The following is a 24,815-nucleotide window of genomic DNA, read 5'->3' as shown; positions in this document are numbered from 1 at the left end:
TCTAATCACAAGACAATTTACAATGACCAATTAACCTACTAACCGGTATGTCTTGGGACTGTGGGAGGAAACCGGAGCAGAAAGCTGACATGATTGACAGGGAGAAAGTACAAACTCTGGACAGACGGTACCAGAATTCGGTGCTACCGTGTCGTCTTTATCTGCAGACATTTTCTTTATTTAAGAGTCCCGATGAAGGTTCTCGGCTCAACATGTCGACTGTTTATTCCCCTCCCCCACCTATCACCTGAACTGCTGAGCGCCTCCAGCGCTTTGTGTTTGCTGCCCGAGATTTCCAGTATCTGCAGGATCTCTCGCGTCACACTGTGAAGCACTTGATCTTTTCTTGCCTTATGTGTATTGGAGTGGAAAATCGTTTTTGTTCTGGAAGCCTTCAGCTTTCCAGAATACATTTATAAATACATAAACTAAACACAAGTGACAGATTTTCATAATTGGTTTTCATTATTTCTTCTCCCCAGTCTCCACATGTTTTGAAGTGGGTTTATTTTGTGTTTAAAAGTTAGGATGATAACAGACAGCCAGAGAAGCTGAATATCCCTGTGGCTTTTTCCACTGTTAATCAGCCCAAGGCATCGGAGTCTGAAGCTTAATTCCGGTGTCCTCTCTAAGAAAGTTTATATGTCCTTCCCGTGTCCAAGTGGGGTTCCTCCAGGGGCTCCAGTGTCCTCCCACAATCCAAAGACGTAGGTAAATTAATCATTGTAAATTGTCCTGTGACTAGTTGAGGGTTTAATAGGTGGGTTGCTGGGCTGCGTGTCTCGGTGACCCAGAAGGGCCTGTTCTGTGCTGTATCTGTAAGCAAATACCAAGCTTGTACTCAGATATGGAATGGGGTTTGCCCTGATTAACCACAGACGATAACAGGCACTAGCCTCCTTAGTATCTGGGACATCTTCAAGGAGTGATGCCTCATAAAAGGTGGCATTCATCATTAAGGACCCTCAGCACCCAGGACATGCCCTCTTCTCATTGCTACCATCAAGGAGGTACAGAAGCTTGAAGACACACACTCAGTGATTCAGTAACAGCTTCTTCCCCTAGGCCATCAGATTTCTAAATGGACATTGAACCCATGAACACTACCTCACTACTTCTTTGTTTCAATTTTTTTTGAACCACTTATTTAATTGAACTATTTAATATACATAATTCAAATTTTTTTCTATCATTATGTATTGCAATGTACTGCTGCCACAAAGACAACAAATTTCATGACATGCCAGTGATTTTAAACCTGATTCTGATGTTACAGAAATAACAGTTTGACAAAATAGGCCATGAATGTGCGACTTACCCTGATGTGGAAGGGTTAGGATTTAACTGCCTTGAATTTAAAAACCCCCTCTTTGGACCTATTAAAGAGTTGTCTCATAACAGACATTCAAAGTTCAAAGTAAATTTATTATTGTCACCATATACAACCCTGAGATTCAATGTCTCTCAGGCATTCACAATAAATTCAAAGAAAAACAATAGAATCATAATTCTAGTCTACATAGTTATGCACCAATGTGTAACCGTTTATATATGATGAGGATCTATGAGCCTAAAGGCTGATTTATACTTGTGCGTCGCATCTATGCTGTAGGTACCACGTACTCTACACCGTACCTGCACCATACCCTATGCCGTGGGGTGACGCGCACCTCCCCAAAAACGTAACTCACACGTCGCGGCGACGCAGACCGCAACAACTGTGATTGGTCCACTTGGTAGCACCGCATTTCCAGTTGCTTCTTCTCTGCCATGTCTGTACACCGATGAGAAATAGATGAACCAAATCGTCAAATCTACCTGCCGACATGGGAAAATGTTTGAAATGCATTTCCTCATTTGTGTCTCTCACGAAGAAACTCGACACAGTGGCATAGAAACCCGACTGTCAACTAGCGTTTTGGCGCACACCAACGTATGCTCGCTACGGCGTAGAGCAACGCAGAAGTGAAAATCATGGCTACGGCATAGGCTGCGGCGTAACCCGTATGCACAAGTATAAATCAGCCTTAACACTAAAAAAATTCCTCTAATTCTCTTTCCTCCAAAATATTAAATTGATTTGAACAGTTTGTTGGAAGCTGACAGGGGTCAATGTATCATCAGAATTCTATCAGTGGGAACACTAAAGGAAGCCCATTACTTCAGAAAAGTGGCATAGAAACACACATTATCTCACTAAAAAGAGTTCCAAGAACTGGGTTGCAAAGTCATGTTTACTGGACACGACTGATGAGATGAATGCCGGGCTCTTTGTAGAAAGGAACCTGTACAACTTCAGCACAACACTGTTTGCTTTTTAAACTCACTGAAGAAATGCACAAACACTGTAGTCTTCAATCTTTTGTGAAACGTAGTGATTGATCATGGGTGTGTTCTGAAACTGGCTTCTAAATTTCCCTCAAGGCATTGTTGGGGATCCCTACCACCCATCCCACAATCTCTTTGACCCACCACCGTCAGGAAGGAGGTACAGGAGCTTCAGGACAAGGAAATCCCAAGTAAAACCACAACTCCTCCAGCGGATCCGAACAGCCCCACATCTTCTAACCAATAACTTAGCACCTTCTTCACCCGACTCTCCACAGACTTCTCACCTCCACACCAATCCTCACGCAAGCCTGGTGTGGGAGCAGCAGGGCTTCAGACCACAGCAGCCTACCAGATAGTGAAAACTCCTGAGGGGATCACACGGGTCTCCCTTGCCTCCCCCATGAGTGTTGCAGACGAAAAACCCAACGCATTGTTGAGGACCTCTACCACAATGCCTCTGACCCACTACCACCACGAAGGAGGTACAGGAGATCAGGACTAGGACTGCCAGACTGGGTACCAGCTTCTCAACTCCAGCTGTGAGACTAATGAATACCTTGCCACCATCGTGCTTTCATCACGAGGACCACGAGCTGTTCACTGTACTGTACATTGTTTACCACTTAAGTGTCCTGTGTACTATAAGCATTTTCAATTATCTTTATTAATTTATTTTTTGGTAATATTTTGTTTGATGTGCTTTGTGTGATATATACTTTGTGGTGTACCGTAGTCCAGAGGAACGTTGTTTCATTTGGTTGTATATATGTACAGTCAGATGACAATAAACTTGAATTTAAATTGTAGAGGGAATTTAAAAAATGTGCAGTGTGTGGCCTTTCATAATAGTGGTCTCAGGCCTTGGACCTTATTCTAGAGTGGTATTACCAAACTTTTTAATGTCATGGACCCCTATCTTTAACCAAGGGTCTGTGGACCCCCGGTTGGGAACCCCTGATCTATACCATGCAGTTAATGAGATATAATCAACCCAGAGAATGTGAATAAGGGAGCCATTCAGTGTAGCTCCAGCCTCGAGCCTGGACAGGGACTTGGCGTGAAAGTAATGCCTTGAAAATCTAGGAGTAGTTTTCAGCAACGTGCAGTAGCTGGCCTATTGCTATGATAGTGATGGACTATTCACTTCTTGCTGGAATGGTGAGGGTGGAGCATGGTGGGAGGGTGTAGGACAGGTAACAGAGGAGTGCCAGGCACAAGGGGTGTTGGTGTGGGTGCAGACACATCCAGCACTGAGACACCAGGCAAGGTCATTTGATTCCAAACAATTGGTTTATTGATCATTACAGAATGTACCTCGGTGGTCCCGCTCCCTCCCCTCTTCCTTCCTCTTTTCCCAACCATGATTCCCCTCTCCCACTCTCGGTCCACAACAGAGACCCGTATCAGAATCAGGTTTATCATCAAATCATCAATCACATATGTCATGAAGTTTGGTTTCTTTTTTGTGGTAGTACAGTGCAATGCATGAAATTACTACAACATTGTGCAAAAGTCTAGGCACCCTAGCTATATATACAGTGTGTGCCTAGAACTTTTGCACAGTACCGAATAAAAGCCTGGCTAGACTGCACTTGTTCACTTCTGGTTGCCTCATTATAGAAAGCATGTGGAAGCTTTAGAAAGAGAGCAGAGGAGATTTAGCAGGATTCTGCTGGATGAAAGGGCAAGTGGAAAAGTATGATGTGATTCACTTTCAAAGGGAGAATTCAAAGGCAGAATACAGGGCTGATGGCTGGGTTCTTAGCATATGGAAGGACAGAAGGAGCTTGGGGTCCACGTCCTTCTCAAAGTTGATCAGATAGTTAAGAAGGCATATGTTGTACTGGCCTTTATTTGTCGTGGGATTGAAATCAAGAGCTGTAACGTAATGTTGCTTGCTTAGACCACACTTGGAGTATTGTGTTCAGTCTGGTCTCCTCATTATGGGAAGGATGTGGAAGCTTTAGAGAGAGTGCAGAGGAGATTACCAGGATCCTCCTTGGACAAAAGGGCATGTCTTATGAGGAAAGACTGAGCAAGCTAGGGATTTTTTTCTTTTCAACAAAGGAGAATGAGACACAACTTGATGTAAGTGTACAAGATGATAAGAGGTGTAGATAGAATGGATAAACCGATTTTTCACAGAGTGGAAATGGCTAATGCAAGGGTCATAGTCTTAAAGTGATTGGCGAGAACTATAGGGGGTAGGTGAGAGGCAAGTATGAGAGTAGTGGGTGTGGAACACCCTGCTGGGGACGGTAGTAGAGGCTGCAATGGGGTTGTGTCATTACAGGCAGAGCCCAGCAGAGGATGGCCAAGAGGTCACAGAGAAACTTCAGCCGGTATGCTGGCATGGCTTGATTCATTTGGGAATCCCATTTTTACCAGCACTTACAAAGCTAAATGCTGGTAGCAAAAGTAACATACAAATTCCTTACAGACAGTGGCGAGATTGAACTGGCTTGGTAACAGCCTATTTTTTTAAACAGATAAATTGTTTCTGAAGTAATTGTGGGCAATGAGAAAAGCATAAGATATAGGAGCAGAATTAGACTATTTGGCCCATCAAGTCTGCTCTACCATTCCACCATAGCTGAATTATTATCCTTCTCAAACTCATTCTCCTGCCTTCTCCATGTAATCTATATTAATTAATCCCGACTAATCAAGAACCTATTAACCTCAGCTTTAAGTATACCCAATGACTTGGCCTCCATAGACGTCTGTGGCAATGAATTCCACAGATTCACCAGCCTCTAGCTAAAGGTAATTATATTACAAGGTGCATCCAACTACATCAGCCAGGTTCTGTTTTACAGATCTTTGAACGACCAACCTACCTGCAGCAACAAATAAATTGAATAAACATACAACATAAAGCCAAAATCCAAGAGAAATTAAAAAGGTAATTATTGTTGCTCAGGGCAAAAATATGAATTTCAGATATGCAATTATGATTTGGCTGTACAGGGTGAAAATCAGCCATTGAAATGTGAACCTCACTGCTGAGCCTGAGAAGGAAGGAATCCATTGACAATTGCAGAATGACAAGCAGGTGTGGCCATCACTGGAGTGCACTTCAGGCCAGATGGAAGCATCGAGGCCCCGGAGCTGAAAAGGAACCGACAGCCCAGCCTCACTACTTTGCCTCGATTAAACCGCCGAGCCAGATTAAGGTGGAAAACGAATGACTGCTCGGCTCACTTCTCCGTGCCATCTACCTGCGTTTTGCCTGTATCTCTCTTCTTCTTGCTACGACCATCAGGCGGGAGGAGCGGGAGTCTTGGGTCCCACACCCCAGCTCCAGGAACAGTTGTTGCCCTGTGCCCTCCAGGCTCCTGGCCAGTCTTCATCTCGCCTCCGTGTTGAACTGACTCTGCAGCTGGGGTCTCTACAATTCCATGTATCATTTCTTTACTTTATAAATTATTTACATGATCTGTTATTTTTTTTGCACACTGAAAGTCTGACTGTCTTTGTAGTATGTGATTCTTCATGGATACAACTGTGTTTCTTTGCTTTCTGGGTGCCAGGGTTATACGTACACTGATAATAGCAAGGGGGTGAGAGGGGCAAGTTTTTCACTCAGAGCGCTGTGGATGGTGGCAGAGGCAAATATTTCAGAGGCTTTTAAGAGATGTGTGGATAAGCACATGGATGTAAGGAAGATGGAATGTTATGGACATTGTGTAGGTAAGAGGGATTACTGCTTGGATACGTTTACTTGAAATTTGAAACGGTCCCGTTGCAGGTCAATGGGAGTAGGCAGTATAAATGATTTGGCATGGACGAGATTGGCCCAAGGGCCCGTTTCTGCACTGTACTTTTCTCTGACTCGAGGTAATGTTCCCTCTAGTTTGTAAAGTGCAAAAATCCCGTGCTGTGCATTTTTTTTTAATCCAGTGACGACATGTGTGCACTGACTTTCACTTCTGCTCCCTTTCACCTGCACTCTCACAAAGCATATGCAGCAGGTAATGAAGGATTTCCTCACTGGAGCTTCTGCACACCTTCTACATGTTATTTGCTTGCTAAATGATGCTTTAAAAGGTCAGGTTTCCAAATACCATTCTACTTCTTCCCACATGCAAATTTTGAACTGCGACAATACACGCAGGCAACACCAGCTTCTGTATTGTAGAGAAGAACTTGGTGTAGCTGCATGTTCCTGACCTCATGAGCTTTCAGTGCAACGGTTTCTAATGCTTCATTAAGCCATTCCATTTTAAATGAGCTAGCAGTTCTTTGGCGCTGCTCTGGAATCCGACACAGTGAATCAATAACACCAATATAAACAAGCCAGTTCTAAGATCTGCAGAAAAATCATTGCAAACACCGTCTGCATCAAAAACCGGAAGGGAAATGTGATTGTGTACGATCATGAAGTATACTTAACATGCCAACGAGGTGGAGGGTGACAGTCTTTTGTGAGCTGTTTAAATTCCTTTGGGCACCAGGAGCAAAAGGAGTGTGTGTGTGCCCATGCGTACACCGTAGAGGGGACTGTGACTCTTTGACAGGAGAACCAAGTGTAAGGAAGAACTGGCCAAATATCTACATTCACCTTTGTCACTACCCTTGTAACTTCAGGGCCCGTCCATTATCAGTAAAGTGAGCCGGGTTTTGTAACTAATTGAATTCTAAGACAACTTTGACTTCTGTTTCCCACTGTAACTCAGTTAAAACAATAAATCACCAGCCGACAGAACAAATTCACTTTTGTATAGTGATACAATTTATGTATGCATGAGAATATAAAGTACAATTTGGAGCCAACATTATATGAGCAGTGGATTTATTTTCATGGATGAATGAAAAACACATGTCACTGAAATTCAACTTCCTTTAACAGAACTTTAACCCTTGATTCAAGTTCAGCCTTCCTGCTGCAATGAGAAGCAATGCATATCGGCCAAAGAAGCCCTTACATGCCACTGTGCCACCATGCCTTAGACGGCAGGACTGGTTGATATAGGAATTAATGTCATAATTGGAGGAAATGCAACATCATTACACCCAGTGGGTACACCTCTCCACCTGCCCATTAACGCACATGTCTGATCAATAAACCAAGTGGCAGCAACTGAATGCATCGAAGCATACAGACACGGTCAAGATGTTCGGTTGTCATTCAGACCAAACATTGGAATGGAGAAGAAATGTGATCTAAGTGACTTCAGCCACGGGATGACTTTTCGTGTTAGATGGGGTGCTTTGAGCCTCAGAGTAGTTGGGATTTTCATACACAACAGTCTCTAGAGTTTACGTGGAATGGTGCAAAAAGCAAAAAAATATAGCGAGCGACAGTTCTGTGGGTGGAAATGCGTTGTTAATGAGAGCGGTCAAAGGAGAATGGCCAGACTGGTGCACGCTGATGGAAAGGCAACAGTAACTCAACCACACGTTATGACAATAGTGTGCAGGATAGCATCTCTGAACACACAACTCATCAAACCTTGAAGTGGATAGGCTACATCAGCAAAATGACCACACAAACATACACTCACTGGTCACTTTATTAGGTTCAGGAGGTATACTGAAACAAAAAGGGTTTTACATCAAAATATGTTACACTTTCTCGTGTTTTCGGTGCTCCTAAGGTGGTGGAAGCTGTGTAGATATTTAAACAGCTCCAATATTGGCATCAAATGCAAAGCATGATGAAGTCAGTCCTCCTGGATTCAGCCTCTGAGTCAGTATGCTTTTAATTATTTCTACTTTTGTGTCCCATTTGGATCCCTGATTGCTTCATTTGTTCCAATCGAGTATAAAACCTGCTTCTCTGCAAACATACTGAAGAATTTGAAAACCAAAGCTTTTCTGAGAAGTGTCCTGCCTTGCATTTATTTTGTTAAAGAATAACTCAGGGACTTATAAAGTAACTTTTCAACTGATTCAGTTGATGAGGTCAGAGCAGATCACATCCTGAATTTATTACAGATTAGTCCTGTTAATCCCCAGCCTGCATTCCACTAACTGAGAGCTTTGAGATCTTTCAGGAAATACACACACAAAAAAAAACACAGAATGAGGGATTTAATGGAAAGAAAGAAAAAAAATGAAGAATCGGTTCTTTTTATCTGGCAATTAATTAGGGTCAGCAATATTGGGGGTCTCCCGTTGCCGTGGAGAAAATGAGAAAACCTCCTAGTGCAGTGGTGAGCTCAGGGAGTTGGGGTGAAAGAGAACCGAGGTGCCCAGGCTGATGGGGGTTAGTTGTTGTGATTTCTGCCTTGATTTTCAGGGCTTTTTGCCAACAAGTAACATATCACTCATCGGAGATTTACTTGAGGGAGTTACTGAGTGACTGCTGTTGGTACATATAGAAAAGGAACAAGGGGATCTCTGTCTGCCAGTGAAGTGGATGGCCGCTCCCTACATACTCTCTCCTCATCTGAGAAGTCTTTAATTCAGGTACGGAATTCCTCAGCCAAAATTTGGCATGTTGTTGCACATTCAATACACCTTCACAATAATTAAATTCTAATTTTTGTCAGTGGGGGATCTGCAGCGAATACAGGTTCGGGTTACAATATAATTTTCACTTCTAAATTAAGGTCCACCTAATGACTTATTTTCTTTACACTATAACCCTTTTATATTTTATTACAAATTCACATCTTTAAACAAATTTCAAAGTAAACTAAATTTATTATCGAAGTACATATAGGTCACTATATACTAACCCAACATTCAATTTTTGCAGGTATTCACAATAAATACAAGGAAACACAACGGAATCAATGAATACACAATGCAAAGTGAAATTTGTTAATGCAAAGTCAACAAATTTCATGACATATCCCTGTGATATCAAACCTGATTACGATTCGGAAATTTGCACACAACAAAGATGGACTAGCAAGCAACGTGCAAAAGACAACAAACTGTGTGAATACAAAAAAGAAAAAAAAAACCTGAATAATAAATAAATAAGCAGTAAATATGGAAATTATGAGTTGTAGAGTTCTTGAAAGTGAGTCCATAGGTTGTAGAATCAGTTCAGTGATGTGTCCAACACTAACAGACAGCAGCAGGAATTGAACCCCATTTGGAGACCGCCTGTGCTGTGAAGCATTACGCTAACCGATATACTACCATACTGCCCTGTTAAGCAGCAGCTTTCATTGAAAATAAAGATGTTTCTTAAAGAGATAATCAGAGAGAAAAAATTGTCAGGTTGAGGACAATATTGTGCCTTGCATCACTTTGTGGACATACAATCAGTCTATCTATACAAAATATCTAATATATTTATATTTAAGTGTTTTTTGATTATTTTGTTCTCTATGTTACTGTGTGTTTTTTGTACTGCATCAGATGTGGGGTAGCAATTCCTTTGTTCTTCATTACACTCGTGTACTAGAAGGCATACACGATAACATAGTGGTTAGCACAACCTTTACTGTACAGGTAACCTGGGTTCAATTCCCACCACTGTCTGTAAGGAGTCTGTAGCTTCTCCCCGTAATTGTGTTGTTTCCTCTGGGGTGCTCTGGTTTCCTCCCACAGACCAAAGATGTACAGGTTGCTAGGATAACTGTCATTGTAAATTGTTCTGTGATAAGGCTAGGATTAAATCAGGGATTGTTGGGCTTGAAGAACCAGAAGAGCCCATTCCACGCTGGATCTCAATAAATAAATAAAATAAATTAAAAATGTTCTTAAAGAATCTTGAATTTTCAATGTGTAAGAGGAAAAAGTGAGTCTTCAGAGATGCAGGAGGTCACACATTGATAGCTTTAGAGAGATTGAACTGTCAAAATATGAAGTTAACAAGTTACCAAACAGTCCCAATATTTTTTTTCATAATTCACTTACACCGGTTACTTCTGACAAACTTTCAATTAGGCAAACCAAAAGTTACACTGCAGCTTGTAGGAAATCTGTCAAGATAAATTGATCATTCAAATTCTACCTTTTACAGTCAAGCTGTGATAATCTTTCTTCAGGAATAATAGTACATTTGGAATTACTCAGCATATGGCCTTCAGATATGGAGTACAAAGCTACAGCCATTGATCTATCTATGCAAGATTGGGGTAAGTCACTGAAGACAAATTTCTAGCCCTGCTAACCTTATATTTACAGTCCTATACCTGATAAAGCAGACACTGAGTATATTCTTGTGGTCTTCTGTTGCTGTAGCTCATCACTTCAAAGTCTGACGTGTTATGCATTCAGAGATGCTCTTCTGCACACCACTGTTGTAACGTGTGGTTATTTGAGTTACTGTCACCTTCCTGTCAGCTTGAACCAGTCTGGCCATTCTTCTCTGACCTCTCTCATTAACAAAGGGGTTTTGCCCACAGAACTGCTGTTCATTGAATGTTTTTTAAAAATTTTTTGCACATTCTTTATAAATTCTAGAGACTGTTGTGCACGAAAATCTCAGGAGATCAGCAGTTTCTGAGATACTCAAACCACCCCATCTGGCACCAATAATCATTCTACGATCAAAGTAACTTAGATCACATTTCTTCCCCATTTTGATGTTTGGTCTGAACAAAACTAAACCTCTTGACTATGTCTGTATGTTTATGCACTGAGTTGCTGCCACGTGACTGTTTAGATATTTGCATTAATGAGTAGGTATACAGGTGTACCTAATAAAGTGGCTACTGGGTGTAGGCCATATAGTTTTTAAGCAGGAGTTAGACAAATTGGAAAAATGGGCAAAAAAGTGGCAGATGGAACACAGTGTTCGGAAATGCATGATAATGCATTTTGGAAAAGGAACAATAGTGTGGACTGTTATTTAAATGGGGAGAAAGTTCAAACATCAGAGGTACAGAGGGACTTAGGAGTCCTCATGCATGACTCCCACAAGGTTAATTTACAGCTTGAGTCTGTGGTAATAAAGGGAAATGCAATGTTGGTATTTATTTCAAGGGGATAGACTGTAAAAACAAGGAGATAATACTGAGCCTTTATAAGACACTAGTGTAGCGTACTGTAAGGTTTCACTGCTAATGTAATGGCCTCTCTGTAAGGTTTCACTGCTAAGGTAATGGTTTCTCTGTAGCAGCAGTGTTTGGGTTATGACTAGAGATAACGGGGGCTTTGGAGTGTATGTCAGCCAATGAGAGGCATGTTGTTCTTTCTAGTGGGTCTGGGAGCAGGGATTTCACAGTGTTTTGTCGGCGAGAGATTAAGAGAGCAGAGGCGAATGGATAGAGTTGGTAGACCGCCGGATGGAGTGAACTCAGAGCAAGAGTCCAATGGTCAGTGACATTCGGAGGAGGTCGATGAGAGTCAAAGGGACGATTCCGTGAGCTCCAATGTGCACATTAGACAGTTTCATTAAAATGGGCCCTTTTTTTAATTTTCTTTACCAACCCTATAGTCAGATCTAGATTTATAAAGTTCAATCATTTAAATGCATACGTTGTACTGACTTATATTTTGCAGTTCGAATTTGTAACTGGGCAACACATCACGCAGCGTCCACACAAACGAGATTTCTCAGTTTGACTGGGCTGTCTTACCCTAGACAAACATATGCTGGCTGAACCTCAGGGTTACACTAGTTAAACATAGAAAACCTACAGCACAGTACAGGCCCTTCAGCCCACAAAGCTGTGCTGAACATGTCCTTACCTTAGAAATTACCAAGGGCTACCCACAGCCCTCTATTTTTCTGAGCTCCATGTACCTGTCCAGGAGTCTCTTAAAATACCCTATCGTATCCACCTCCACCACTGTCACTGGCAGCCCATTCCACACACTCACCACCCTCTGCGTAAAAAACTTAACCCTGACATCTCCTCTGTACCTACTCCCCAGCACCTTAAAACTGCGCCCTCTCATGTTAGCCATTTCAGCCCTGGGAAAAATTAATGCCTCTCATGATCTTTTTCACGTCTAGGTTGCACTTGGAGTATTGTCAACAGTTTTGGCCCCCATAATGCAGAAAGAATGTGTTGTCATTGGAGAGAGTCCAGAGGAGATTCACCAGGATGATTCTGGGAATGCATGGGATCTCATTGAAACTTGCTGAATGTTGAAAGGATAGAGGGTGGATGTGGAGTGGATGTTCCCTCTGGTGGGGGTATCCAGAACCAGAGGGCACAGCCTCAAAATTGAGGGGTGACCTTTTAGAACAGAGGTAAGAGGGATTTTTTTTTTAGCCAGAATGGTGAATCTGTGGAATGCTCTGCCACAAACTATGGTGGAGGAAAAGTCCTTGGTTATACTTAAGGTGAAAGTTGATAATTTCCTGATCAGTCAGGGTATCAAAGGATATGGCAAGAAGGTGTATGGGGTTGAGTGAGATCCGGGATCAGCCATGATGGGATGGCAGAGCAGACTCGATGGGCCGAATGGCCTAACTCTGCTCCTATGTCTTACGGTCGAAAAGTGAGATATGGTGCTGACATGGACTTACAAAAGAAGGAAAATATAAGTTTTATTTATGTCATTCCACCTTTGAAGTTAAAATGGCCACACAAAATGTTGCACAAAGAACACAGAAGATTACAGGACAGCACAGGCCCTTAGGCCCATGATGTCGTTCCTCCCCCTCCTATATAGCCCTCCAATTTTCTATCATCCACGTGCTTATGCACCAGCACGGCAACCTAGTGGTTAGCACAACACTCTACAGCACCGGTGACTGGGGTTCAAGTCCCGCCACTTCCTGTGAGGAGTTTGTATGTCCTCCCTGTTTTCCTTCAGCGCTCCCATTTCCTCCCACAGTCCAAAGGCATACCAATCGGTAGGTTAATTAGTTATTGCAAATTGTCCCATGATTAGGCCAGAATTAAATCAGGAGTTTGCAGGGCGACGGGCCAAAAGTGCCTATTCTGCGCTGTATCTCAATAAATAAATTTTAATATCTAAGAGTCTCTTTAATGCCCCAAATGTGTAGGCCTCTATCACCACTGCTGGCAGAGTGTTCCATACACCCAGCATGCTCTGTGCAGACAACTTACCTCTGACATCATCCCCACCTGTATACTTCCCTCCAATCCAAGAGCTTCTTAAATGCCCTGGATGTGTCTGCCCGTACCACCACCCTTGGCAAAGTGTTCCACATACCCACCCCTCTCTGTGTACCTCTGACATCCCCCCTAAACATTCCTCCAGTCTAAGAGTTCCCTAAATGCCCCGGATGCATCTGCCTATTCCACCACCACCCCTGGCCGTGCATCCCACGCACTCTCCACTCTCCTTTCTGACAGCTTGACTTTGTGCTGACAACCTGCGGTGGAAGAGTAGTGTCAGCAGTTCACAAGAGACAGAATAGATAGCAAATTGTGCAAAATATAACTTTACATTTTCAGTAGAGGCTATTGTCAGAGTGGGAACTTTCTGGCAAAGTGCCTCATCTCCAGGGAATATTTGTAAAATAGGCCCCTTATATCATTTCTATGACCAAGTTCCTCCACACGCAGAAAAAAAATCAATCTGAAATTTGTTATGAAAATATCAGTTCACAGTGATTAACTGAATACTTTGGTTACCAGTCCAATGCAAAACATTTAAAATTTTGGCCTTCTGGACACAGATAGATCCACTGTGTAGTTCCAAGTAACACAGGGCAGGAATATAACAATTTCTGTGTTCGCTGCAAGAGGTCCACTTAATTCCCCCTGCAGCTAATAAAGTCATGTGTCACAATGTTGTTGGAACAGTCTCCCACAACTGCATATGCCATCATGACTTAGAACTGTAACAGAACTGATTCTTCTCAGCAGGGAGAAGGTCCTTATTCCAACAGTCTGACATCATCATTGGGCAAGAAACCCTTCTAGGACTGGCATAGTTAGAGGAAAAGTTCTGGTATCACACCATACATGGGCAATAAATGCAACATTCTAAAAATCATTATCAGCGTAAAGCTAACTCAGAATAAAAAACTTGGACAGCAAACATTAGGCTGTTGTCCACTGTTATATGAAATGCATTGCCCAAAGTCTTTATGTTAACTTAAAATGACCAGAGCACGTCAGTTCTCCATTTCGTGCAATAATTTCAAAGTTCAAAGTAAATTTGTTATCAAAGTACATTTATGTACCATATACAACCCTGAGATTCGTTTTCTTGCAGGCATTCATTGTAAGTGCATAAGAACCAGAAAGAAACAATGAAGACTGCACACAACAAGACAGAAAGGCAACCAATGTACAGCAGACAACAAAATTTCGAAAACATGAGACAAAATGTCCTTGAAAGTGAGTGCTTGGGTTGTGGGAACAGGACAGTGTTGGGCTGAAGTTATCCCCTCTGGTTCAAGAGCCTGATGGGTGAGGGGTAATAACTGTTTCAGAATCTGGTGAGCTAATGTCAGATTTCTCATTCTCCTGAGCAGTGACATCATTGGGCAAGAAACATCTCGAAGACTGGGGCAATTAGACGGTAAGTTTCGCCATCACACGCAGGATTATACAGATAGACAGTAAATGCAATACTCTAAAAATCATTAACAGGTCAAGACTAAATAAGAAAAATAATACAGACATTAGATTGTTGTCTATTGTTACATGGAATGCATCATCCAAAGACTTTATGTTAGTCTCAGGGCTTGTTTATTCTTTCTCATAAATGCTGCCTGCCCTGCTAACACCCACCAGAATTTTGATCTGGATTTCCAGCATCTGCAGAATCTTTTGTGTTTAGAACTAATCAGTTCTCCACTTCATGTAATAGCAATTTATAAATAATGTGTGTGTTAATGTCAGGTTGCTGTAAGAGCTCAATGGATTAGTTAATAATATCAGCGATTCTACTGTTCCTGTTACTGCTCTTCAGTAATCTCTCAAGATTAAAAGAAGCACAGAGAGAGAGGACAGCCTGGGGTATTTTCCCAGAGCAGAAATGGCTAATACACCAGAGAATAATTGTAAAGGTGATTGAAGGGAAGTATAGTGGGTGGGGGGATGTCGGAGGAAAGTGTTTTTTACACAGAAAGTGACGGGTGCTTGGAATGCCTGCCAGAGGTGGTGGTACAGGTAGGCATTTAGATAGGTATATTTTGATAGATAAATGTAGAGTTACATAGGAGGGAAGGGTTGAATTGTTCTTAGAGAAGGTTAAGAGGTTGGCACAACATAGTGGGCTGAAGAGTCTGTACTGTGCTGTTATGATCTTGTTCTATGTTTTAACTACAGATGGGTAACAAATCTGATCGTGACAGGATCTTACACATGCTGAAAGCACAGAACACAGGTAAAATACAATTATTATCAGAGAGCTCCTTGCCAATCAGCTAAGTAATGCAATGAGATTATAGGCTTCACTGTAGTGTAGCGGTTAGTGTAATCACTTCACAGTCCCAGTGACCACCAATCAGACGCTATGGGGTGGAACCCATATCCAGTCACGGGACAAGGTAGCATGGTGGGGTACTGTTTACAGCACCAGCGATCAACATTGGGGTTCAGCTCCTGCCACTGCCTATAGGGAGTCGGTACATTCTTCTGATCACAATGTGGGTTTCCTCCGGGTGCTTGGATTTCCTCCCGAATTCTAAAGACGCATAGGCTAGGGTTAGTAAGTTGTGAACATGAAATATTGCTACGGAAAGCATAGCGAGGTTTGTGGGTCGCCCCCAGCACATCCTGGACTGTGTTGGTCGTTGACATGACGACACATTACACTCAACACACACAAAATGCTGATGGAACACAGCAGGCCAGGCAGCATCTATAGGGAGAAGCACTGTCGACGTTTTGGGCCGAGACCCTTCGTCAGGACTAACTGAAGAGAAAGATAGTAAGAGATTTGAAAGTAGTGGGGGGAGGGGGAAATGCGAAATAATAGGAGAAGACCGGAGGGGGTGGGATGAAGCTAAGAGCTGGAAAGGTGATTGGCGAAAGTGATACAGTCTTCTCCTATCATTTTGCATTTCCCCCTCCCCCCACTACTTTCAAATCTCTTACTATCTTTCCTTTCAGTTAGTCCTGAAGAAGGGTCTCGGCCCAAAACGTCGACAGTGCTTCTCCTTATAGATGCTGCCTGGCCTGCTGTGTTCCACCAGCATTTTGTGTGTGAATTTCCAGCATCTGCAGATTTCCTCGTGTTGGCACATTTCACTGTACGTTTTGAATTTTTGATATACATGTGACAATGGGCTGAATGGCCTAATTCTGCTTCTAATGATTTTATGGCTCTTGGGTAGGTGAATGGGTTTGACAGGGAATCCTGCTCCTATGTCTTATGATCTAAATCAGGGTAACATTTTTAATGCTGTGGATCCCTACTATTAAAGGGTTTGTGGCCCCCTTATCTAAATAAAGCTAACTTTCAATCTTTCAATATAGTGACTAAGCGTGACATCCCTTCAAAAGAGACCAGATTGTTTTTTATACATCTGAAGCACTAGATATTTGCATACCAATTTCAAATTGGTATTGAACAAGACTTCACTCCTGATTCATCAATGTTTGGCACAGTAGATGATGACGGCTAATGTTTCTTTATCACACAATCCAAAACTGCTTTAGTGCATATGATTTAATGATGGGTTTGATTTCAATGTGTAGTTCAAAACAATAGCAACTGTTACTCTGAGAAAATTAAGTCCCTGCTCTTGACACACTGAGCAACACACCGCTCGCCCACTGCACTTCATCATGTGCCAACAAGAACATGGGCATGTTATTTGCTACCAGTATGTACCTTTATATCCTGTAATGACTGAAATGGCCCTGTTGCCAAGTAACAAGACTGGCCAATCACAGACAGAACTAGCTGCCACTTTCGATTCTGAATTTTCTGTGGAGGACTTTGCCTCTTTAATGATTTCGATTGTGGCAAAGACAGGCTAGCAGAATGCAGCATTCAACACAATCCATCAGTTACTCCTTCTGTGGCTTTTACAAATATGACCGAGGAACAAGGCACAGCTGGCAAGCTGACAAGTTAGCTAAAAAATGGTGGTACCTACTTTCCCTTCACTACCCCCACCCCCCCCCCCCACAAAACTCTAATAAATTCTGTCAAGGCTTTATGAGCAAGAGATCATGTAACAGATACTTTGTATGGAAATGTTTTTAAGAAACCTTTTCACCGCATGTCTGTGAGACTATAGAATACCCCGCTGCCCCCGAGGTCTCATCACTAGCAGAGTGAGCTCTTCACAGTTTACCTGTACACTACACTACACGTGTATTCTGAATTCTGTTTTATTCACTTATTTCCGGTAATATTTTGGTTTAAGTGCCATGTGTGATCTATGTTTTGTGGGTGTGCAGTGGACAGGAACAATAACATTTCATTTGGTTGAACAGTACTGTGCAAAAGTCTTAGGCACAATATATAGCTAGAGAGCCCAAGACTTTTGCACAGTAGTATAGTAATTTTACGTATTTCACGGTACTGATGCCACAAAACAATACAAGTCCCATGACATCTGTGAGTGATGACTCTGATATGAGTCTCTGTCGTAGATTGAGAGCAGGAAGGGAGAGGGGAATCATGGTTGGGAAAAGGGGAAGGGAGAGGTGGGAGGAGCAGGAAACACCAGAGAGACATTCTGTAATGATCAATTAACCAACTGTTTGCAATCAGATGACCTATCTTGGTGTCTCAGGGCTGGCTGTGTCTGCTACGGCGCTAACCCCCTGCTCCTGACGCTCCTTCTCTGCCACCTGTCTCACACCCCTCTGACGGCCCTCCACCTCAACATTCCCAACACCCTTTGCACCTGCCAGATTTACAAACTCACTCTCCGCTCCACGTTGACAAATACAGTACTGTACAAAAGCGCTTAGGCACCTTAACTGTATATATGTGCCGTAACTTTTGCACAGTGCTGTGTATATGTACAGTCAGGTGACAATAAATTTAAACTTGTACGTGAAACAGTACTGTAATTTTCTAACGACAATGCTGAACTTTGACCTGTTTGCTGATGCATGATCAGAGCACGCTGTGTAGGTACTCCAGGACTGAAGTGCCTCACCATGCCAGAAAAATGAATCACTCCAACCTTGGGACGTACAAAAGTAGTCCTGTTAAACTCTTTCTTTTGACTTTATTTGGTGAGGGGAATGGGAAAGGATACACATATAGAAACGGATTTGGGAGCGTAGATGGGGCCTTTGAAGGTAAGAATTTGGATTAAATCTTGGAACTTTGCCAAATATGCAGAGTCTCAATTCACTGCCATTCACCTCCATTGCTCTGCCTCACACCCCCCCTCCAAACTCGCTACAAAAGGAAAGCGGGTGCTCGCATTTTTTTTAATTGACTTTTTGGTTTTAATGAAAGGAAGTAATCTGTTGAGTCCCTGTGACAAACAAGAGTGTTCCGTGAGTTACGCTGCCAAGCTGCTCTTCAGTCACAGAGTGGAACAAATCTCCATTCAATGCTCCGAAAGGGGTTTAACTTTCTCCTTTAAAACCCGCCTTGTGCAAGTGGCATTAATCCAAATATGCAATTATATATTTAAAAAAGACAGACCATCCCATATCCGATCTACCTTGGCTTCTATTGTGTGGAGATGAATGAGTCGACTTGTTACCATTCTGTGTCTTTTGCTATTGAAAACAAAGAGAGAATTGGTGTGCATTTAGAAGAAATTCCTTTTAGGATTTTGCAAACTACCTTTATTAATGGTAGTCGGTACAGATCAGATGGGTACTGCGTACCACCATTGCAGTGTTGATGATATATTTAATATTCTATATATTCTAGCAATTTTGGCTAGTTTAAACAATTTTAAGATTAAAGTCAAAGTTCAAAGTACATTTATTATCGAAGTATGTATACACTATTGCAACCCAGAGATTTGTCTCCTTACAGGCAGCCACAAAACAAGAAACCCAAAAGAGCCCATAAAAAAGGACCAACAATCACCCAACGTACAGAGAGAGGGAGAAAAAAAACAAACTGTGCACACAATAAAAACAAGCAAACAGCGTTCAGTCCGTAGGCACGAATCCCAGAGCAGCCGGAGCAGGCCATAGCCTCAGTTCATCACACAGCAGAACAAAAAGATGACGGAGCTCACAGTCACAAAGTCACAGTGAAAGGTGATGTTTGCCTTAACAATCAACAGGACCTAAGCATGTGCTGGGGGGGGGGGGGGGGGGCGGGGTGCAGCCTACAAGTGTCACCAAACTGTGGGGCGCCGGCATAGCACACCTATAACGCTTAGCAGAACAACACAGAACACACCAAGCAACAAAACAACAACAGCAAACCAAGCCCCACTCCTTCCTAACAACTATCCACCCGCACGTCTTCTTCATCTTAAACCCATCACCCCTGCAGGGACATAGGGCAGAGTCCTCTCACCTGGGCCCTAACAACAACAGCAAAACAGGGCCCATACTTCCCTACCTCTCATCCACCCACCACCAAAGCACATACATAATATTTGAGTACTCAAATTCGATTCAATGAAACGATTAACCCTCAATGAGTTCACAAGCTAAGGTTACAGAAAAGGTTGGTGCGTCTTTGAAAACTGGAGAAAGCAAATTGTCTTTCCTTTTGCCTTAGGGAAGTTAGAGGGGAGATGTGACAAAAACTTGCAGACTGGTTTAAATTGATGGAACTGGATATTTTTCAGACTGAAATGAAAGCTGACTCTCATTTTTAAAATCAATATGAAGAGTCACCATTTTACGACAGGACTATCCAGAATGTGCCAGTGGGTTGGTGGTGTAGACTTTGAGATTTGGCTCACTCATCTCAACCAGGTAATCAGAGGAGGTTTGGTGATATTATTTAGCAAGAATAAGATCAACCAAGGCCACCACAGGTAAAGGCCTTCCCTCACTGAGCACATCTGCAAAGATCTCTGCCACAAATAAAGCACCATCCTTCATCAAGGACTCCCACCATCTGGCCCATGCTCTCCTCTCACTGCTGCCATCAGGAAGAAGGTACAGGAGCCTCAGAACTCATACCACCAGGTACAGGAACAATTATTACCCCTCCACTATCAGGATTTTGAATCAGAATGGATAAATTCACTCACCTGAACAGTGAACTGATTCAAGGTTTCTACAACTTATTGTGTGTGTGTGTGTGTGTGTGTTTCTTACTGTTATTTACAGTTTTTATTATTAAGTATTGCATTTTCCCGCTGCCACCAGATTAACAGATCGCATGCTGATGATATTAAATCTGATCCTGATTTGGCCTCTCAGGGTAGATGAAGGGCAAAGCATGTCATTGCACCAAATCTATCCATACCAACTCACTAAATTACATAGAGATACAACCAGGACCCAGCAGCAGTACACAAAAGACTTAGCTTTACAAAGGGGGCATTAAATTGTCACTTTTGTTCACTTCCCTGCCATTGCTTTGCTAGAGAAATCTAGTGAAATATAACAAACAACTTACACACATGTATATTATTATTATTAATGGCTATATCATTAACTTCAGTGTGGGACATCAGCACCAAAAATAAAGGGTCTTTTGAGTTTTACCAACCGGCAGGAATTCTGTTCACCAAGAAGCCTCCAGTTGTGTTAGGAGAGAGATGGCAATCCACACCAGCCGATGTGAGGTATTTGAAGGATCATGTTCTCAAAGCTCATCATTATTGAAAGCAGGGTCTCCCAACCCTTTTTTATGCCATGGACCAATACCATTAACCAAGGGGTCCGTGAACACCAGACAGAGAACCCCAGATCTACCATAAATGAACTGCCATGAAACTGCCATTACATCTTAATTTTAAGGCAATTCACAGAACCACCTTAGTCTCCACCTTTGGGACATCCATCATTAAAGACCTTTATCATCCAGGATATGCCTTCTTCTCATTATTTCCAGCAGGTACCGAAGCCTGAAGACCTACAGTCAACATTTTAGGAAGAACCTCATTCTAACTGTGCAGGCTAAGTTATTGGGCATAGCAAGGGTGGTGCGCCGTGGGAGGGGAGTGGGCCAGGTGGCAGAGAAGGAGTGTGAGGGGTGGGTGGAGTGGTGTGGGTGGCACAGTCAGCCCTGAGACACCAGGCAAGGTCATTTGATTCCAAACAGTTGGTTTATTGATCATTACAGAAAGTCTCCTGGTGCTTCCTGCTCCCTCCCCTCTCCCTTCCCCTTTTCCCAACCATGATTCCCCTCTCCCTGCCCCCCTCCCATTCTCAGTCCACAGGAGGTGAATGTGTTCTTGATTACTCAGGGCATCAAAGGTTACAGGGAGAAGACAGGAAAGTGGCCATGATGGAGCAGAGTCGATGGGTCAAATGGGCTGATTCTGCTCCAATGGCTTATGGATTACTGAACAATTCAGAAACCAATGAACACTACCTCACTGGTCGCAAGAAGTACTACAGATGTTAGAAATCTAGAGCAATGCACACAATGTGCTGGAAGAACTCAGCAGGTCAGGCAGCATCTATGGATGGGAATGAACAGTCGACATTTCAGCCCAAGACCCTACAACAGAATTGGACAACACTATCTCATTATTCGTCTTTTGTGCTAGTTACTTACCTCGTAATTTATAATAATTTTTATTTACTTTGACTGTACTGCTATGGCACAGCAACAAACTTCATGACATACGTCAGTGATAATAGACCTGATCTGATTAGTCACGGCATTGACTTGAGCCATTAGCTCTGTTCCTCCCTCCATAAATAACGCTGACTCACAGCTTTTTCTTTGCACATTTCAGATTCCCCAACACTTTGTAAAATTAAAGAGCCAATGTCAGTCCGGAACCCTCCTGAAGTGCGGTTCAATGGCAGTAATAGAGATCATGGCTGCACACAACGTGGTGCATGACTTTAATAAGATTGAACCACCCTAAGATCAAGTCTTCTCTTTCTCAGTGAGAACTATGCCAGTCTGAAGCAAGTGTATTAGACAGGCTGTGACATTCATAAGCTATTCCTGTCAATTCGCTATTCATATATCAAAGTACATATACTGTATGTTACAATATATTATCTTGAGGTTCATGTTCATAGAGTCACAGAAAAGTGCAGTACAAAAGCAGGCCCTTTGGCCCATCAAGTCTGTGCCAAATCATTTAAACTGTCCAGTTCCATCAACCTGCACCCAGACCAGAGCCCTCAATTCCCCTACCATCCATGTACCTATCCAAACTTTGCTTAAAATCTCTTGCATCACTTGCACTAGTAGCTCGAACCATACTCTCACCACCCTCTGAGTGAAGTTTCCCTCTATGTTTCCCTTAGACATCACCTTTCACCCTTAACCTTTGACTTCGATCTTGCAGGCATTTACAGGAAAATAAAGAAATACAATAGAATTTATGAAAAGCTATACATAAGCAAATACTGATAAGATTCATAGTCAGATTTATTTATCACATATACATAAAAAAAATACAGTGAAATGTGTTGTTTGTGCTAACAACAAACACAAGCTAAGGACATGCCAGGGGCAGCCCACAAGTGTCACCACACATTCTGGTGCAAACAAAACATGTCCACAATTCTCAGCAGAACCACACGGAGAGAACACAACACTATAAACAACACAGTGAATCTGCTCCATGTGCAGAGCAGTTGCCATAGCAAGCCACGATGCATCCAGAGAGAATGGGACATCAAGAAAAATTGGCAGGTCAAAGGCTGCATCATGGCCTGGTTTGAAAACACCAATGTCTTTGAATAGAAAATCCTACAAAAGGTAGTGAAATTGACCAAGTACACTATGGGTAAAGCCCACCCAAGTACCAAACACATCCACATGAAACACTGCCATAGAAAAGCAGTAGCAATCATAGGCCGTGCTCTTTCCTCTCTGTTGCCATGAGGTAGAAGGTACAGGACCCACAGGATTCACACCACCAGGTTCAAGAACAGTTACAACCCCTCAACTATCAGGCTACTGAACAAAAGAGGACAGCTACACTCAGTTGTCCATCCATTGAGATGTTTCCACAACCAATGATCTCACTTTAAGGACTCTTTATCTTTATTATCTCATGTTCTTGATATTTATTTATATTTACATTTGCGCAACTTGTCTTCTGCACTCTGATCTTTCATTGATCCTGTTATAGTTACTATTCTATAGATCCACTTGAAAATGACTCTCAGGGTTGCATATGGTGACATATATGTACTTAGATAATAAGTTTACTTTTAACTTTGATATGTCAAATTTCTCGTGCTTCCTGAGGAAGTAAAAGCATAGATGAGCTTTCTTCACTGTGACATCAACCTGATTGGACCAGGACAGGCTAATGGTGATGTTCATACCTTGGAACTTGAAGCTCTCTATATTAACACTGTTGATATAGACAAACCCCATTGCAGACATGTTCTCTGGTCCCCAAACCGCCATTCTTTACTGTAAATACATGAGCTGTATGTTCCAGATTGCTGTCATGTCAGACCACCCAATGGACCACAATCTGACTCATTTCCATAAGCCACTAGGATGAATGTATCTGAACTTCGCCCCGCAGAAGTGGAGACTGGCCCCCATTGGCCATTATCATCCCCACATTTCCTGCCCCTTTCAGGCCGCTCGCCATTTCTGGACCTCTTGCCACTCTCTCCTGGGACGCCCCCATTAATCTACTTACTCAGCGATACGGTGCAAATCAAGCCCTTTCGGCCCACTGAGCTGTGCTTCCCAGCAACCCACCTGTCAACACTAGCCCAATCATTGAACAATTTACAATGACCAATTAATCTACTAAACAGTGCGGTTTGGGAATATGGGAGGGATCCAGGCACCCGGAGGAATCCCACACACACATGGGAGAAACATCTCACACAGGATGCCGGAAACCGCTACATGCTTTGATCCATTTACATCCACTGTCTTACTGAACTCCCTTACAATTATTCTTGATAAATTAATTTTCTAATCATGCATGCAAAAGACTTCTACCCTTCTGGCCTATCAAAGGTTCAACAGCAACACACTGACATCCGTTAAATCCCATCCTAATCCAGGATTAGCTACTGCTCGTGACATCAGAAACTGATCATTTATGCAAATCAAACTGACATTACCAATGCAATGAGCTACTAGATCGTAAGGGCTGGATTGTCGATTAGTCAGGGTGGAAAGGTTATCAGGACAAGACAGGAGAATGGGTGGAGAGGAATAATAAATTAACCATGATAGAACTGCATGGCAGACTTGATGGGCTGAATGGTTTAATTCTGCTCTTAGGTATTATGGTTAATAGATGGCCTGCAAATTGAATTCCTTGGTGTTATTATTCAGAGGACCCCTCCTTGGCTCAGCGTGTAAGTGCAATTACAAAGAAAGTATGGCAGCACCTCTACTTCCTTAGGAGTTTGCAAAGGTTTGGCATGGCAACTAAAACTGACAAAATTCTACAGTTGTGAGGTGGAGAGTATATTGACTGGTTAAATCACTACCTGGTATGGAAACACCAATGCCAAATAGAAGATCCTACAAAATGTAGTAAATAAGGCTCAGCCCATTACGGGTAAAACCCTCCCAACCAGTGAGCACATCTACATGGAACGTTGATGCAGGAAAACAACATCCATCATCAGGGACCCCCACCACCCAGGATGTCCTCTCGTCTCACTGCTGAAGGAAGAAGG

General features: G+C 42.5%; 1 protein-coding gene and 1 long non-coding RNA gene across 10 annotated transcripts in view; one reads left to right on the top strand and one right to left on the bottom strand.

The window, feature by feature from the left end:
* The window catches only part of epha7 (eph receptor A7), a 365,611-nt gene that overhangs the window by 137,026 nt on the left and 203,770 nt on the right, over window positions 1-24,815 (bottom strand). The window contains exon 6 of one of the 8 annotated variants that reach the window (XM_059981394.1): window positions 18,776-18,815. The exons of the other annotated variants lie outside the window; for them this stretch is intronic. Within the exon in view, the coding sequence (XP_059837377.1) occupies window positions 18,796-18,815 (20 nt within the window). The 3' untranslated portion in view covers window positions 18,776-18,795. Of the gene's footprint in view, window positions 1-18,775; window positions 18,816-24,815 lie in introns of those variants that run through there. 8 annotated transcript variants of the gene reach the window in all.
* LOC132400438 (uncharacterized) overlaps window positions 8,295-24,815 on the top strand; it is a 37,055-nt gene continuing 20,534 nt past the window's right edge. The window contains exons 1-6 of one of the 2 annotated variants that reach the window (XR_009514249.1): window positions 8,295-8,745; window positions 10,284-10,373; window positions 14,383-14,507; window positions 14,645-14,691; window positions 15,444-15,501; window positions 19,081-19,310. This is a non-coding gene — a long non-coding RNA (uncharacterized LOC132400438). Of the gene's footprint in view, window positions 8,746-10,283; window positions 10,374-14,382; window positions 14,508-14,644; window positions 14,692-15,443; window positions 15,502-17,778; window positions 18,384-19,080; window positions 19,311-24,815 lie in introns of those variants that run through there. The other variant, XR_009514248.1, reaches the window with a different exon arrangement.

This window comes from Hypanus sabinus, chromosome 10 (assembly GCF_030144855.1).
Source record: "Hypanus sabinus isolate sHypSab1 chromosome 10, sHypSab1.hap1, whole genome shotgun sequence".
NCBI classification, from domain to species: Eukaryota; Metazoa; Chordata; class Chondrichthyes; order Myliobatiformes; family Dasyatidae; genus Hypanus; species Hypanus sabinus.
Note: the sequence above shows the minus strand (reverse complement) of the source record. Positions and strands in the feature narration are given on the sequence as shown.